This window comes from Corvus moneduloides, chromosome 1, assembly GCF_009650955.1.
Source record: "Corvus moneduloides isolate bCorMon1 chromosome 1, bCorMon1.pri, whole genome shotgun sequence".
In the NCBI taxonomy this organism is placed as follows: domain Eukaryota; kingdom Metazoa; phylum Chordata; class Aves; order Passeriformes; family Corvidae; genus Corvus; species Corvus moneduloides.
In genome coordinates this window covers 49,794,815-49,813,644 of record NC_045476.1, presented here as the reverse complement: position 1 = coordinate 49,813,644, position 18,830 = coordinate 49,794,815, and the positions used below count along the sequence as shown (strand labels likewise).

The 18,830-nt window shown below is 38.0% G+C and overlaps 1 protein-coding gene across 5 annotated transcripts in view; it reads right to left on the bottom strand.

The window, feature by feature from the left end:
- OSBPL3 (oxysterol binding protein like 3) overlaps positions 1-18,830 on the bottom strand; it is an 87,986-nt gene that overhangs the window by 9,458 nt on the left and 59,698 nt on the right. For all 5 annotated transcript variants that reach the window (XM_032109451.1, XM_032109479.1, XM_032109469.1 and 2 more), the window contains 8 exons: positions 16,251-16,385; positions 15,462-15,555; positions 12,248-12,498; positions 10,276-10,413; positions 7,463-7,526; positions 4,376-4,454; positions 2,146-2,290; positions 681-825 (listed from right to left, as the gene is read on the bottom strand). In XM_032109451.1, the coding sequence (XP_031965342.1) occupies positions 681-825; positions 2,146-2,290; positions 4,376-4,454; positions 7,463-7,526; positions 10,276-10,413; positions 12,248-12,498; positions 15,462-15,555; positions 16,251-16,385 (1,051 nt within the window). The remainder of the gene's footprint in view (positions 1-680; positions 826-2,145; positions 2,291-4,375; positions 4,455-7,462; positions 7,527-10,275; positions 10,414-12,247; positions 12,499-15,461; positions 15,556-16,250; positions 16,386-18,830) is intronic.

Below are 18,830 nucleotides of genomic sequence, written 5' to 3'. Positions count from 1 at the left end.
AAGAAAGAGTACATTCAGAATTCCAACTAAATACTATTATCTTGAGAAGGAAAAGTTCAAGCTCCCTCCAGTCATTTGTTTATCCCTGATCCACAGCGTCAATTCTGAGGGAACAAGAGGTTTTTAATAATGTGACAAAAGAGAACATCCCCCTTGATAATTGCACTGCAACAAGACAGATTTCTGTTCTCCCAGCTGAATCACAGCGCAACAGTGATGAAGGCCATGCTATTATCATAGTGGTTTTTCAAACCACAGCAGACAAAACCCCATGAGCTTGGGAGAAATTCAGCTATGGCTGTCATTACAGAACTGAGCTTTGTGGGCTATCCTCAGGTGTTTAACACATGAAATAAACAACACTTCTCTGCAGAAGCAGCAGAGGAGTTTGTTCCTTTTTCTTCCCCTTTTTTTTTTCCTTCCTGCTAGAGTCCTCAATACCCACTTCATGCCCAAATATGAAAATGAGGGAGAGTGGAGAAAATGCAGGAAGCCGTGGGATTAAGTTCTCGTATCATTTAAATGATACAGTCTTCTGATCTAGCTTCTAAATGCTTGACAAAAATCTAATATTCTATGAAGAAATAACAAGAAATTGGGGCCTAATAAAGAGATGAAAACAGTAAGCTTATACTCAAGCAGATCTCAGTTTCTGTGCATGAGCCATTCTGATCACTAACTTGCTCTCCATATGCAGTTTGAAGATGAAGTTGTCCCACAGTATAAACTTTCATGCCACTTCCCAAAGAGTCGATGCACAACTTTCCCAGATTTGTCCATGACACTGCCTTCAATCTCATGTGCATTTGGATTCCAATACTTTGCCTAGAATTAAAAGGAACAAGGGAAATAAAGGTGCGTAAGAGCTCAAGTGCAGGCCATTTTGCCATGCCAGAGCACCAGGCTATAGAGCAGTTTTCTGAAATTAATATTCATTTAGGTGTGCATTACAATAGCATATGCAAACAATTGCTGTAAGTACCATTAAAATACTAACTTATTAGTATGTCAGCTTATCAAAATACTAACATTGAGAATTGTATTTATTTTGTTTGCCTTTTTTTAGGGGCAGTATGAGGTAAAGAGCACCTGACCTTGAATTTTGCCCAAAGACAGTTGACCCTGAGTCCTGACTTGGTTATCTACATCTCTCCCAAATTTGCAGAAGAGGAAGAGAAGGAAATCATACATTAATCTCCACTTTAAACAATTTACAATATCAAAGGTGTAAGATTTGCAGGCTCTCAGTCTTTAATATTTGAGCTTTAAACATCCATTGCAGCTCTGAAAATACATTAAAGTACCTTCAAGTATTTGGGAAGAAAAAAAGCACCCTAATGCTTCTTGGAAAGCACAAAGTATTCAGGGAAACAAAAAACTTGCGGGGGAGCATGCCATGATGCTTAGGTACACTGAAGTACTTCCCTTGTACCTGTATGGTCTGTTGTATGTCAAGCAGAGCCTTTCTCCATCAATCAGATACAGAAAATGCAAGTTAAGGTAAATCTCTTAGGATGATTTGCAAAACTATTTATCAGGTTAGAAATTTTAGCGTTGCTTTACATTTTCATTGATTTTCCTTTACTAAGAAATCATCTATTGCCAAAAACTAAATTTAATTTCAGCTATAAGGACAATTCCTGAAGAAGTCATATATATTGTACTTGTACTGAAGCAAAAACTTTGAGTAACGCCGCAACCTCTCACTTAAACTCCTCTGAGTACCTGCAAAGGGCTAGAAAAGAGCGTCAGGAGAAGCACCCTGCATAAGCACTGGTCCTACAGCTGCTAAATGAATTCAACCACAGCACTTGCCAGTGGGTTAGCAGGAGGCATGTGGTAAACCACTGTCGGTAGACTTGTGCCTACATCTCTCTTCAAACCCAGAGTACGTTTTCCATGATATATTCCTTTCCCCATAATTCCTCTATTTCCAGTGGAATCACTCAAGAAAGCTGTTGCTTCTCTTTTTTGTCTGGCTCTGCCTAGTGAGTGGTAGTTCCTTCAAAGCTAAAGTTTTCAATGAATCACAGGTAATTACAGCTTGTAAGCAGAAGTAGTGAGCTCCAGCAGAGAGCATCCTCCCACTGCTGTGCCTGTTAGAAAAGGCAGTGCCAACATTGCTGTGATTACTGCGGTGGTTACCTTTATGAAAGTCAGTTTGCAGTGGCAAGTGTCATCATTAAGATTTTTTATGATGATCTCTCCATAGTGTTCAATCCATCTTTGTCCACTTAAGATGTTATGGATGCAAGATGTCACCTTGTTCCATGCAAAATGGTCTTTAAAACTGCAAGGAAAAATACACACAAGAAAAGTCTCATGCCATGGTCAAGTGAGCTCAAACTTGAGAAAAAAAATTTGCAGAGAACTTGATTAGAGAAACCAAATAAACTATCTTTTTTTTTACTAGAATGCTTCATCTTCTTGTTCCACACCTTCTCAAAAACAAACCCTATGACAATAATCCCACCTCCCAGAAAATCCTTTTCACTTCTGCTGTATACTTTGGTCTTGAATTCAGTTTTTTCTCAATTTACTTGTCCTTCTTTACCAATTTTAAGTTTCCAGAAGTAATCATTCTGGTATCTTCTACAGTCTGAGATACCCATTCCAAGCTTGTAACACAGGGACAATGGAAAACACAAGGACATGGGCCACCAGAGTGATCCGGACATGTACTGAGAGGAATGAGCTTGGTTCAAGCTCTCAAAGCTAAGCCTAATGTGTGTGCTTTAGGCAAGAGCAAGAACTCTCACCAGGCAGTTCAAGATGCAGCTGCACGCTGGAAAACAGCAGACAGGGAGAGATAAACAAATACCAATAGGGAATACAACATTTTACCTTTTATGAAAGAAGCAGATGCTCTTATAAAACAGCTTTATAAAGAATCAAGGAAAGGAAAAGTCTCATGAAGACATATATTCTGCAATTTGTTCTGGGTATGGATGGCCAACTCACTACTGGTAAGGTAAAATATAAACTTACAAAGCACCAGTTTCCCTGCAGCAAGTGCCTCACACACATCCTGTGAAGTTATTACAATCTTACCTTAACCTCCCCTTAACTTGCTTTCACTTGATGCTTTGTAAGGGCACACACAAGGACAGTTTGTACAGACTAGCAGGTGTGCAGCCAATTTATCCCACAGTAAATTGTTTTTCTGCCCTTACCTATGCAGGTCACATGCTTATCACAAATGCTAAAAAAACAATGGTTTTGTTTCAAAATGAACCTTAATACTAATGCTTAATTTTTCCCTATAGCCTTGGCACCTTTTTTTTGTACCCAATTCTGTATCAAATCCACAGGGATACAAACCAGCACATGGAGATCACATATGAATCAGATTGCTTTCCAGTTCATCAGCCCATCACAGGCCCTAATATATCTTGGCTCTGAATGCTCATTCACATCCTAGAAACCTTTCATTCCAAAGCTTAGGGTAGGTGCTACGAACATAACATGGTTTATACATTACTTTTGAGATACTATCTTACTGTACTACAATTTTATCCACTCAAAAGGAAAAGGCATGCTTGGTTTGAGGAATGCTAGGTTCTTGAATCCTTTGGCTGGATTTTTTTTTTCAGATGGTGGAATAATTAATTTTGTACTCTCTTATTGGAAAACAGATTTAATTGGAACAATACTCAACCTTTAGACCTCTGGTTCTGCAAACATGATGGATATAAGCCAGATTTTAAGGGATTTAAATTGCTCATCAATAATGGGCACTCTGACAAGCCAGCATCAGAACATTGTAGATTTTTATTTAAAAAAACCAAAAGAAAACAAAACAACGATTCTCAACTCTTCACTACAGTGGCTGCTTGCTTGGATAATAAACCCCAGATATGTAACTGGTTCTACTTAACACTTACAGTAATTACTTCTGCAGTGGTGATGGCTGTTGGCCTCGCCTACAGACCAGAACCCCGTGGTGTCGGGGTCCCTACATGTCCAGTTACAAAAGACAAACCCATATTCAAGCAAAAAAATTCATAGCTTCCTTTACCCTGCAGTTTTTCCCTGTGAGTTTTTCCCTGTGAGTTTAAAATGCATTAAGGTTGAAATTCAACTGAAGTATGAAAATACCAACTTCTCTTTTTTCAGTGGTGGGGTTTTTTTTCTTCACTGTTTGTTTTTCATAACCTTTGAAAGAGTTAGTGCTTCTGATTTATGCTTCTGGTTTTGGTTTGGTGGGGTCTTTCTTCCTCTGCTTTTCTCTTTAAATTAAATCATAGTCACCAATTCTTCCAAAGGTCTAACAGGGCAGAGCAGAGCTTGCTGTCCTCTGAATGAATGTGGCTCAAGTGTGTGCAAGCACATCTGTGCCTGTGCACGAGCAGCAGTGCCCGACTGCAGCACTTACGCGGGAAGAGTTACATGTGTTGTGCCAACTGGAACAATTTCCATTGACTTTCCCCAGAATTTGTTTTTCCATCTGACATCTAGAACAAGAAGGAAAAAAAGACAGGTTTAGTCATAGGTGGGTGAATCAGGCTGTTTCTGGGCTCTACTTTGTTTTCAAGAAATTCAAAATAACAAAGTGTAGCAGAAGTATTCAAAGAATGTTGTTGGACCTTCAAACACTGGTTGGTGGGTTTGTTGTTGTTGCTGTTTGTTTTTATTTTCATTGTATTATTGGTTATTTAAATAGCAAAGTAACAGATGTTTAACAGTCCTCTCAAAAAAGTTTTCAAAAGAGAAATTTGAATAAGGTGTAGGCAGCAAATACTTGTCTGCTATTCAGCTGCTAGTGAATGAATGCAGACATTTTCAAAATCAAAAGCAGAATTTCAAACAAAAATATAACAAGAACATCCACAGTCAAGAGGTTAAAGAGGGTTTTAAAGGGCACGAAATGGCAGAGGGATTTAGTCCAACTCCCTCTGTAAGTTTAACTGGTCTTTTGAAATCTTGTTTGAATCACAGAAAGAAGTGTCCAAGTCTCATGTCATTTCTTGATAAAGGTAAGAAAATTCAATGCAAGTTTAGCCAAATTTATTTAGCAAAAGCACCAGAAGAGAAAGAAACAAGCAGCATGGCAAAAGGGCTGTTGAGTTACACTGGGCTAGATATTCAAGCAGTAACATTCATAGTAACTTCAGAGCTCAGGGGAATAGCACCCTTCCTATACTAGACTCTAGGAACTCCATTCCCTGCCTGACATGAAAAAGAGGGGAAAATTCAACTCTATCTCAAAAAGATGCTAGTTCTAACACAAGGAAAATGAAACACTGTTTCCTGTACAATTCTCAGGGGAAACTCTTATGCTGGCTGAGAGATAGATGCCCAAACCACAATTAGGAGATTACTCAGGTATCTCCTGAGTATGTAAGTACAAATGATGAGTGAGCCACACCAAGCTGCCTATCATTGCAAAGATAGAATGGGATATAGGAAGAATGCATGCAAGAAAGTAATTTTTCTTATCACATGAGAAAAGGACCTTTTGGGTTTTTTTGGTTTTGAAGTCTGATGCTGGGTCAGCATCTTCAGTGACAGTGATACTTGTTTGTGATTCCTATACTGCACAACAAGGGCTCCAAAGCTACTTCAAGTATGATGTTGTTGAGACAAATTCTGTCCTGGCTTTCTCCTCTTCTGCAGTGGGATGGAAGACAAAAGGCAAAGGTACACCCTACTGAGTTTAACAGTTAAAGTGCATTACCAGATTGTGCCAAATTCTATGTTCTCATAAATGGCAAAGCTGTCCCACAGAGATCAGCATGTGGGAAACATCTTGGGAGCCAGTGTGCAACTATCACGCAAGAATTTTAGGACAGAAGAGAAAAAGCAAAGTGTTATTTCAAAGCTATGCTCACACTAATTCAGGCATAGATGCTGTAAAAGCTGAAACTTCCTTCATTTCCACTGCTCATGTGTCGACACTCCTCTGCAAAAGCAGAGCCAGCTTCCTAAGTCATGGAAAGCTATTTCCAAACTATTGGTCCCTGTCAGAGCCCATTCTTCCAGTTCACTAGAAATGATCAGGAGATTTCTTGATGATGAAACACATGAACTAAGGTCAGTGTCTGGTGGGATGACAGTGACAGCACTACTCTGGCAATGTTGCCGTCTCCTTTTCAGCTGAGAAGGTGACACAGTAACTGAAAAGATCTTTGCATATGGAAAGAACTGAACTTACTGACAAGCTGCCTTTATGATTAAATTGGTGTTAATCTTTCCACATAAGTCAATATAGCCTCATTACAAGAGGTTGCAGCATTTAAAAATTGCTTTTACAATGGAAAAAAATCATAATCTAGCCCTCCTAATAAGCTCAGCTAGCCACATTTAAAAACAAAGCAAGCAAAAACCCCCAAGGCCTGCTGCACCCTGAATGTCCTGTGCTCATCGAGACCAATCTCAGACTCTCACATTAATCAGATTCTCAGCTCTCATTATTACAAAAGAACTTCGTTCTCGAAACAGCAGTGTTAAAATATTTGAGTGATAACAGTTGTCAAGATCTGTTAATAAAAATAGATGAGACTGATTTGTTTAAGACAGGCTGCTATCTAGTCTTATTTATACAGTATTCAAGTTACTGAATAAATTTTTGGTCATCTTAGCTTCTGGGCTAAGAACAAAAGGATCCTTGTGTCCCTGTATTTGTTTACAAAGCAAAGAATTACATATAATAATAAAACCCAGACTAATGGTTCCAATTTCTGTTCAGTATGGCTCCATCTGTAATAACTATAATCAAGTCAGCAGAGTCAATCAGAAAAAAAACCCCAACAAAATGGCTACATTGTGATTTGACAAACTCCTGGGTGAAAGATTTTAAGTAAGTTAAAAGGCATGGTTATGTTTTGTGTACCCCTCAGAATTATCTAACCACAGGTACTGTTACTGGCTGACACCTTCACTAGCAGTACACAGCCAACAAAGCTCCAACACACACCTTTTGAAAAAAACATTAGTAGTCAAGCAGCACAAAATCTGTAATAATGCCAGCAGAGAAAGAGAAAGTAAAGGTATTTATCCTTGCTGTTATGCTCATTTTTGAAAATTGCTTTCAGAACAGGTTTACATGATTTTCCAAGGTTCAGGATTTAACTTGTAGTTTTTTCATGCTGTTTTCAAGCTTGTTTGTTTTATAAATAACTTGAGATACAATTCTTCTTTACTGAAGACCAACATCCCCCCCCAAAACCCCAAGCAAAGCTGATTTTAAAGAAGAGGAGATACTTGTACATGAAAATAATAATCAATTAATGTTATGTAAAAAAAAATCCAAACACAGCAAAGTATCTTGCGAATTTTTATAATAGGAGAAGATCCAAGTAAGAAGCATGCAAGTAAGTACAGGCTAGCATTTCATAAAACCATTCTGATACAAATTTAACCAAGGAATGTCAACTTTTCCTAATTTCTGGATATTTTGTGTTAGACATACAATGAAAATATTATGAACACTGTAAAAGTAAATGATAGACTGAAGAGTTACCTTGCCAAAAAGCAAAATTCACAGATTCAGCATGGCATGCAGAAATAGGTGGATGGTGACTGACCTAATAGCAAGACATGAAAAGAGAAGGGGGAAAAAAAGATTAACATATGAATACTTGAACAGTCATTTTGGTTTGGTTTCTTTTGGTTTTTTTCTCCTTCATTCCCATATGGTATTTACAATTTGAACATTTTCTTTCCCTTTGCAGTTGTGTCCTGAAGGGGGAGGCAGTGGGATTAATAAAGGTTCTGAGACCTAAGATGCCTTGAAAGAAATGGGGAACACTTATTTTAAAAGGCCTGTAGCTAGATTTTCACTTGCACAAACTTTGTACACTGTCTCTAAGGTGATAATTAAATTTACCCTTAGGACCTCTTGATAGATTAACAAAAACCACACTTGGAGCGTTCAGACAAGAATTTTTAAAAAACCCCCAAACCCAAAAACGCATGAAGGGCCAAAAGGTTATGTACAGTAAATAACCACAAAACCCTGAATATGAGGGAGAAGATAGTGATCAGCATTTCTAAACGGGCCAGGCGCAAAGAAATCAAGCCACGAAATTCCATCCAGCAATCCCTACTACTGCAGCAGTGACACCCCAGGTGTTTCTAATGTGAAACTCTAACCACATGCACTGCACTTCATCAGCTTTGGGCATTAGCATGTGCATGAATTAGGGCAACCACCAAACTAGCAAAGCAAGGACTGTGAGTAAATAAACAATTCAGAGTATTAAAATGCAACCGTAAATAAAAAAAGCACAAAAAGCAGCCACTCCTCCTCAACTTGAACTCTCCCTTCTGGGTGAACACGACTATCAACTGACCAGGACCAGCTCTTAGACGTGTAACGCCTGCTGTTCCTTGGGCAACTTTATTTTCAAGTGAAATCGCTATTTCTCACTATGAATTTAATTTCTTAACCATCTACATGGCTCAAATCAACTTTTACTTTTTTTTTTTTTTTGTTACTCATTTCACAAATCTCTTATTGAGCATTTTTTTCCACAGGCATCCAGTTATTTATTGAACATCCTCCACTTGGTTTAAAAAAAAAAAAGAAGATAAAAGTACTAATTGCTCTCAACTGTGGCCTAATCCAGCAAGAGCAACATTCTGTCTCTTGCACACCGTACCCAGATTAACCCCAGATGTCACCATAATACACGGGTTAAACTTAGCTCTCACTTAAACTGTTATAATGCCAGGCTAAGATCATGGTGCTATAGCAGGAGTTATTCTAAACTCACTCTAGTGATAGAACAGAATCTTTGTTATTTTATACCTTTTGCCCCTCTATCCCATGGATTACATTCTGCCTGCACTAACAAGGTATCTGGAGTAAGCATCAAAATGCTTGTGAAAGCAATAAGCCACTGTTCCTGATGTAAAGAGAAATATATAATGCTTGTAAGCTGCATTAAATTTCTTTCCTCCTATATTGCCCTCCCTTCCTAGTATTTCTTCACCCCATATTCTTACCATAACTTTACCACTCTATAAAACTCATGTCGCTTATTTCATATATTAGAACAACAGTTGTTAATAGAACAAGCCTGCTCATGTAGTAATATTCTTCTTTATAAAAACTAGCCTTTGTACTGGTTTACCCACTATTCAAGTGAAAATATCTTCTTTTAATTCAGTGTAACATCAAACCCAGTACTAACCTTTATTCACCACTTTGTTACTCAAATTTGATGCTGTGTGGGTACTTGCAGTGCTCTATACACATCATCTTAGTAGTGGAGTAGCACAGTGAAGAACCAGATACATTACTTGAACCTTAAATTTCGTTCTTGCTTTGACTGTTTTTGTTTGGTTTTTTTTTCTCTCCTTAGTTTTACTCTTGCCTGTGACATTTCCTGAGACTAAGGAAAGATCACATAATATTCCTTTTTGTCAGTTCTAAAACATAATGTGCAAAATGCTGTACCTTCACAGGCACAAAAGCACTTTTCATTTCCTAAAGAAAGCCTCTTAGAAGTCCTTCTCTGATCAAGTTTCTAGCTTGCACACCTTTGCCCCCTGCACTTTTTGTATTTTTTCTGTTATGTCTAGACAGAATAAGACAGCTTTCAGTCATTCTTACTTTGCTAGGCACCAGGTTTCAGAAAAGAGTTTTATCTCTTTTTAACATATGCTTCAAGTTTAGTAATTTTGGTCACTTGGCTGGTTTAAATTTAATATTTTTCACCCATACTTAATAATTATTCTCCTACTGGGGAATTATCTTCATGAACACTTGGACCATGATGTGCTGTATACATCCTTCACCTACTCAGCTGTGGTAGCAGATTTGAAAGGCTTAGCCTACTAAATATTTGGACAGGAAGCAGAAATAGTCATGGTGCCATTGGAAATACTTGTGGTTGATTGACTCACACAACAGATACATTTGTTATAAAAGAAGACATTAAACACCTGAAGATACTTCAGTATTTTTAATGATCACACAGAAAAGAAAATGACAAGAATGTAAACTTTTGTTGCAGTTGTGATCAGATTTCAGCATGGGGAATTGCACTCTACTTAACCAAGTTATCTTGTTACTGGAGCAGGCAGCCTGCCAGCCTTTGCTCCTCGAGTGTCAGCTGCTGGTTATGATGTTCCATGCCAGACTTAGCAGACTTTCCTCAAAAAACAATTCTTTTTGTTTATAATTCAGCAAGGTCCCTTGAGTTTTGCTGGGCTCAGGTAATATAAAGCAATTTTGTATTTTGCCATTAATTCTAGAGGATTCCAGCCACACATTTAGAATTCTGCAGTGTATCGAGTAGCAATTCTAAGGGTTGCAGCATACAATACCTGTTCTGCAAAGAACTGGAAACCCTTATCTTCACGAATACATTCATAGGTTTCTCCAAGCACAGGATTAAATGGCTTACTTCCAGCTCTGTAGTAACTGGATGCATAGGCAGAGACTGCAAAGGCAGCTATGTACACCTGGGAAGTACATATTTGGGACTTAGATTAATTAATTTACAACAGACACGAAAAAATAAAAGCAAGCTTTATCCTGATTCTGTATTTCTCCCTTTATTTGCAAACTACAAATGTTCATACCTCCTATAAGCTAAGCCCTAGTTCACACATTAAAGAACTATTCAATTTTCAGAGTCATTCAATAGGTCAGGAATTATTAGGATCAGATACTGCAAATTTCATCAACTGAAAACAGCATTTCTGAAAAGTGTTTGAAACAGTTTAGCATTCTGCAACACAGTTCAAAGCAGTAACCCTAAAAATCACTGTTAGATTTCGTATAATAACTGGTTTTTATAGTTATATCTGTGACTCCGTAAATCTACCAACAATCCTTTCCATAAACATGGCACAGAAAGTACTGGATGAGTTTTCACCAACTTTGCTATTTCTAATGTTGTTTGACTTAAATTGTTTTGTCTCGACTGGGTGCTATTACCTAATCATGAAATTGTTGATCATGACTGACACACAGGCAGCCCTTCCAAATTTGTGCAGTCAACTCAAGCATAATATGAGGAATTAGAATTCAGGGCTGTTTGATTCAAGTCTCTTTTGTAACACATTTTTTCTCTTTTCACTCCCTTTTCCTCATCTTGTGAAAGTGTAGATACTCTCTTTTCACAGCTTCAGAAAACAAATCCACTTCAGATAGAGTCTTTTATGAACTATTGCAATTACTATGCAACAGCTAGCATTAAATTTTGCTTCAGGAATTTCTCAAAGGCAAAGAATACACCAGTCAGGTAATTTCCAGATGCCTGGGTGTGGGAAGGAGAGAAGGCTTCTTTTCACTCCCTTTTGAACAACTACTGCTCATTTCCTTTTCCTTTTAGCATATGTTCTCAAGAGAACAAAAAAAGCTATGGACTGAAAACCCCAGTGAATGGCCACACCCTGGGAATAGGCCCTAAATTGTAACCCCTGAGTGTGTCAGAATGAGGAAAGAGACTTTTCAAACAGTATTTATAACACGACTACCTACTTCCATTTAATAACCTCATTTTAAGATAAGACACACTGAGTTGAAAAGGCTTAATTCAGTTTATGGGAAAATCTGTATCTTCCATTTACGAGAATTTAGGGAGCTTCTAATCCTTTATTTATGGGCTTGCATTTTAAGTAGCTCTTGTACATCTGGAAGCAGAACAACTGAAAAGCACTTCTCTCTTGTTCTTTTGCCAAATGCAGAATTCAGGGTTCTGCACTGGCAGAGGATGACTCCATTATTGTACCCAATATACATCATACTGCCCGGTTTTGAGATCCTGAACATTTTGGATTAACCCCAAAACTTCAGAAAACTAGCTGTTAAAAAATATGGAGCTCATAGTTAATATAGAGATATCACAGTCATGTAGGGCTGGAAGATCCAGCATCTCTATGTACAGATGTGTTACCAGATCAGAACACCCTTGAAAAAGATATATTGTAGCTTTCATCTTTGACAGGGAATTATATAAATTTAATCCCCTCTTCCCTTTTTGCTGTAAATTTTTAATATTGCAGAGCAAGGGCTGCAAAACAGAACTAAGCTTCTTTTTTGTTTAAACTTGCAGAACAGCAAGGTACTTGAGGAGAGGGAGACTTTTTGAAAAAGCAACAGAAATGGAGCAGAAGAGTCAAAAATAGTGGCTATGTGAGTATGTACAGACACATTTGGAGAGTTTGCCTCTCTCAGCTGAGAGAAACAAAACAATGGAACAGAACATCTTCATTTCTTCAGCATTGCTTTTATGTTTACTCTGTTCTAATTCTACTGAATGTTACTAAGTGTTTGGAATAAGGTATTTACCATGCGTTCAAAGGGGTTTGGTGTGTGCGCTGCTTTATCCAGGAGCTCGCTGTACTCCAGCTCCTCGCAGAGACGCTGCAGGGTGTTCAGTGGCTCATTTAACTCAACTGGCATGGCCACTTTGGAGAGATCCTTTCCTATGTTATTCCTCAGGATATTCCATAGGCTGATGTTACTCGTGTTAGGGCATGGAGCTGGTAAACATGTTCTCCGTTTAGAATTGCATCCAATTCCGCTTTCAGAAATACAATCTGAAAAGAAGTGGCAGAGCAATTAAATTCACATTTTCTTAGTTTCATCCCCTTTGCAAACATACATTAAAATGCAACCATCTTTTCTTCTGTCAAAACTTCCTTCCACCCACGATTCATTTAAGTATTTCACTTGTGGTTTGAAGATAGCCTGTTATAAAAATGACAAAATTAAGAACAATATTTTACATATATTAACAGAAGTAAAATGCCAGGTACAAGAGATGCATAAAAATTACCTTCTTTTCCCTTAAAGTCTGCAAGAAAAGTCTGCTCAGACTTTCCACTGAAGTTGAAAGAGTAAATATTATAACTATTTTATTTGTAATAGAGATGGATTCATATCTGTTTAGGGGACATAAAACCTCCTTCCTTGACAGACCTTCAATTAAGTTGACACTTCTCAGAAGGCGAGATGTAACTTACAGATGTAAGGATAATAACTACTCCTACTGAGCTCTTCCTACTTTTTTGAATACTCCTACCAGGGAAATTTACTGCACCACAAATTTACATTCAGGCTTTTCCACGTTGCTCCCCATGGCATTTAAACTTAGCGATGTTACTTTGAGATACGCCCATACATTGATGGAGAACTGACATGTTTTAAGGGTGGAAAAGGGAAAAGCTGAAGCAACTGTGCTTTGGGTTTGCTGAAGATAAAAAAAGAAAAAAAATGAAGACTCAAGTCAAGAGTCGTTGACACAAATATCTGAAGTCTGGTTGCTATATCAAAGCTATCAGAACAGGATAAATAGTTCTGAATGAAATGATTTGTAGCAAAATCCAAACAGAGCTACAAGCTTCTGCAATAGGCACTAGTCTGAAGTGATTACACTGCTTAGCTGTACATCACTTTTGTTTCAGAGAGGAATGTGTTTGCCACTGTAAGAACGTATTTTATATTTACACATCCTGAGGAGCACCTAGGAAGCTCCTGCCTTAGGATCAGTTACTATTTGGAAACATTTCGGCATAGCCTCAGTCTGTCAACCCCTGTCCTTTTCTGGCTTTCCTCACACAGCTCTGTCTTGAAGGAATTAAACCCAGCCTGGGCAGCACATCTCTTTCTGTGCTACACATGCCTGAAGACTCCCTGCCCTTAAATGCACTTAACCAGTACTTCCTCTGCTCTTCCACTGACATAAGCACAGTATCAGCAGTGCTTCCGGCAGTGACAGGTGACCACAAGGACGAACTTCTCCATCCCTGCCAGCCCATGCCTCATGTAGAGTTTTTAAAGGGTAACCAGTAGCCTCAGAGTTTTGAGGAAGGAGTCTTTCCTGCCACTCAAACTAGAAGTCCTAATACCTCATATGACTGAGTTACTCTAACGAGGTCAGGTGAACTGTCCCTTGCCTGTATCTTTCTTTTTGCTTAAAAATGGCATGGGCACTATTGAGTCAAAAAATCTACCTGTAACAATTATACTGTTGAGAGTTAAGGAGTTGACTCCCATACTTCCCTATTGGAAGAATTTATTTAAGATCAGAAGAGGCCAAAAAGAAGGATGCTGCCTTAGATACCTCAGGAATGAGGTAAATGCTAAAAACCTATCCTTGTTTAAAAGAGCTCCCAGAAATGGGATTTGGCTATGTCTTTTGACAGCTTCTGATTAAAAGAAGAATACCAATTGACTCATTTATGTATTCTGGACCAGTCCATTAATTGAGGTAAGCTGCTGAAAAAACAGAGTAGAGCAAGAACTCCAATACTCAGATACCAAATTTTCTAAACAGTGAAGTTTTCCCACTCTCTGTTACAGAAAAGCCCATGCAGTTCTGGTTTGTAAGAGCTGTGACAGACAGGATGAATGCCAAAGGAGATTTAGACATCTGACCTCCAGTTAGACTCAATGACTTTTGAGGCCAAACTGGATCATTATCAACATTTGATCTGACCTTCTACATTGCAGTGACCTGAGGATTTTATCATAATCCCACAATTTATGGTGCAGCTAAAGCCCTGTAGGAAAAAGACATCCAGTTTTCTATTAATGGCAGTGGCAGGCTGCCCAAAGCACTGAAATAGCAGGTACCAGAAGTATGCAGAGGTGCTGCTTATACTGAAGAGCTTCAGTGACAGTCTTTGTTACAAAAAGATGAACTGCCACAATAATACAGCTTTCTAAGGTCCAGATCATGAGATAAATCTATCTGTATTCTTTCCTATCTTAAAAGAAAAAATTAAAAAATCTTCATTTTGAACAGTTACAGAACACTTGTCAAACTACCTAAGTTCATAGGAATCCACTGGTCCTTGGAGATGATCAGGAAACAGCTGCTCGTAAGAAATCACTGTTCAGCATTTTTGAAGATAAAAATACATTGTTAGAGGGAGAAGAACATTGTGGTTAGCTGAAATGAGTTGAAGGCAGGTTGTAATGACCAATTCTTCTCCTTTTTTTGAGTCTCCTTCTAATTAGAAGGACAAATTAGCATATGTACTAACAAGACTATAATGATTGAAACATGCAAGAAAGAAATTCTTATGGGCATGCACCAGACTTGCCAGTGTGTAATTATTCTCATGTTCCTTTAAACAGTGAGTTCTGCTAAAACAACATGACTTCTGAATGCAGTTGCTAAATTGCAGACTGAAAAAAACAGTGTGACAAGAAGAAAATTACTTTTTTAAAAAAAGAAAGCAGTTAGGCCTTGCTACTCTGAAAATCCTGTGGCCATGTGAAACTGAGAGGGAGTGGGAGTTGCATCAAAGAAGCCAAGAAAAGATGTTTCCCTGATGATACAGAACCACCATCCTGCTTAATCAACAGTGCCCAGATAAGCAGATTATCCAGAATCTGCTGTTCCAAACCAATCTGAGTCTATACGAGAAAAAACACAGTCTGTTTACATCTCAAAACTCGTAACATCTAATTATCTAGTAAGAGAAGAAAAAAGTATCCCAAACAAACAGAAACAAAATTCTCAAAACATGGCATAAAAACCCACTGAACTTACCTAACGTTTGTCTTTCATTCTCCATGTCATTGCTTAGGTTATCTTCTGAGACATTATCACTGATATCACTTACATATGAGTCATCATCTGATACCTGAGTGTGGGGTGGGGAAAAAAGCAAGATACATCACTCATTAAAATAACCCCATATGTATGTGGAAAGTGTTACTTTCAGCTGCAATTATTGTTTTAATATAATTGAACCATTTAAGCGGTGTTTCAGTACTACAGAAAAGTACTACAAAGTCCTAAGAAGAGACAACTAAATTTGGGAGAGATCGCCATAATTGAAGAATCTAGCTTTAGTGGAGACATGCTTCATCTCCTTAGCCCCACAACTAGGAAGGCCTTCCTCATGTCAAAGCCAAGGTTTTTATGGAGCTAAAGAGAGGAAACAATGATCTAATAAATTTCAATATGCATGACATCAGCTTCAAGGTACCTACAGGAACCACAAGGACAGGTATGAACAAGTATTTTTGTGATGCAATTCCCAGGGCACCTGTATAATGACTGAAGGCAGCCAGTACAATGTCTGCAGTATCTGCATACTAGCTACTTAATTGCCATCTGCCTTGCTGAGTATATAAGACTTCTTAATAATTGCTACCTTTTACAGTGAAGAGACAATGACAACAAATAAATATAAATGGCATATTAATTTCTAAATGTTTTGAAAATTTAAATTTTCTGGCAGTCTTCTGATGTACAGCTAGCACTCAGAAAGATTGCATGTCAATTAGCAGATAAGAAAATACATCTGAATGATGTCAATCTTCTTGCTCAGACCTCATTTTCTGAAGAACTAGCAGACAGCAGGACTTCCTGTGCATCAAAAAATTCCGTGAGAGAGTCAGCTATCGACAGTCTGCTTTCATTGGAGACCTGGTGAACCAGACCTCTGCCTTCTTCTCTTGAATTTTCCTGTTTAAAAGAAAAGAAGTTTTGAGCAGGGAAGTACCACCAACAACATTCGTGCATGCAATTCCACAGTCTCCTAACTTGAAGGGCTGTAAAACATTGGGAGAACATTGCACATGCTCCTCTTCAACTTATGTAAAAGATAGCATGTGTTTCAAAGTGGGATTTAAAAACAAAGTAAAACAGAGCAAAGAGAAGGAAAAAGAAGGAAAATAAAGCAATGCATATTGAGTAAATCACTTAAAAGTGCTGCATATAAAAATGCTTTGCTATTTGAATTACTTAGCCAGATATATCCAAGTGTGTCAACAAAAAGCCCACAAAAGAACAGAACTCCCATCTCTTTATATTACATCCTAGATTCACATTCCTTCCTGATCTTAGCAAATTAATTAATCATTGCTTAATGCAAAGCCTGCTGTAGAGTAGTCTACAAAATTCTGAGGGGTAAAGTTGTTTTCTTTATACTAGTATGTTTTCCTAGCTCTTTTTCTTCACCAGTTTTCTATGCTGTGCTTTGGAAAGCATTCCTTCATATCCACATCTGAGATGTCTCCACATTAACCAAAACCAACATACTATTTAAGCCATGGAACCGGAATTGCTTTTGCTGCTGAAGGCACATTTGACCGCCACAGAGATCTTGACAGCCCCTCCCATGGAAGCTCAAGAGATCATTGGTGTAAGCAGAGCTCCAACAGGTGGCCTGGCAAAGGTGGGGTGACCAGTGAGAATTCTCGTTCTGTGATGGCAGTAAAAAAGCTGTCAAAGCTTGTGTGCTACTGTTTTCCCTGATAACTCCTCCAACACAAAGGAAATGAGCTATGCTGGCCCAAGGGAGTGTATTAGCTGCTCTGAAGATTTTCTGCATGAGGTGCTTTACTAACTTATAACCATTACTTCCCTATCATAATTTTGCAGGAATTGTAGTATTTTATTTTCAGAACAACATAACGAACAGTCTGACAAGCCCATAATCAAGCTGACAAACCTTCTTTCAAAGTTTTTCTGTTGGTAGGTTTTGCTATTGTATGAAATGTTATTTGATACACCCTGATAATGGTGACATGGAAACAAAACAAATGTTATACAAAAGACTTAAAAAACCCCTCCTTTTACAGCAGGGATAAAAGAGAACCTCAACATTGTCCCTCCTGTAGGAAGGCAGTTACACTAGCCTACAAGTAAAAAAAAAATACCTTACACATAAGCATTGCTACTGAGATTGTTTCCAATACTATTTTGAATCTGAGAAGGGAAGTGAGCAGGAAAGACTCATAAAAGAGCATCAGGTTTTTATATCTAACACATAAGCTTCAGGTTTTCTTGTTCTAAATTCCCACTTTGGCATGATGAAATACAATTAAATTACCCAATAGACAAACAAAACTTTTCCCTTATGCAAAGGCTTGAGATACTATTTTATACTGCTTCAATTTTCAAATTGGGTGTATCATAGCACCCGATGTATCATTTAATGACAAGTTTTGTGCAATGGTCCTGTCTTCCTCAAAGCAGCACTACTGTATCACAGTCCTCAGACAATCTTAAAATGAAGCTTCTCCAGTATAAGTGATTTCATCCTTAAGTTCCATCCCAAGCCACGCCAGAGGGAATTTGTGAATGCAACCTCCAAAAGACCTTCTAAAAGCTATTTTTGTCACATGTGCCTCTGTGTGTGTGTATAGCACATAGCACAAGTTTCAGAAATAATCCGTCGTCATTGCAAAGACCTCCACTAAGTAAGAAAATAAAGAACTCCTGCAACTAAGTAACAGTGCATTAATGCTTTTCTGGATAGCAGTTTAAGTGCTGTTCAAATTCTCATGGGTTTTAAAGCAAAAGGCATTAGAATGATCAACTACCTAAAGGAAAAAATCCCCAAAACTGAACAGCTAAATATGACCAAAACACAGCTCCACTAAAACAGAACTGAACCAGAAGCGAACAGATGGAATCTGTTCTGGAATGACTAAACTGTCTTTAAAAATACAAGGAAATAATTAGTTACATAAAAGCCCCAGCACTCAAGTTCTAATGAAAGATTTATACTACAAGCACAGCAGAGGTTTCTGCATGAGTTAACATTTAGGAAAATCTATGATAAATAACACAATTCTGGCTTCCCTCACTAACACCATTAACACCTACATCTTATGACCTATAATTACCCCATATTCACATGCATTCTGCAGCAAGCCAAAAAACTGTCTGAACATCAGTGGAATCTCTAACTGGATATAGAAGATAACTGGCTAACTGGATATAGAAGACTCCCTGGCTTAACACAAAGAACACTAAATGGCTGAAAGGATTCTTGTATGTACCATTAACTTTGATCCTTTCATGGAAATGTCTGATAATTGTTCTAAACCTTACATGATCCACACTGGTAGCCAACATTCTGGGCTAACAGCACTTAAATGGGCAACAAAATATCTACAGAAC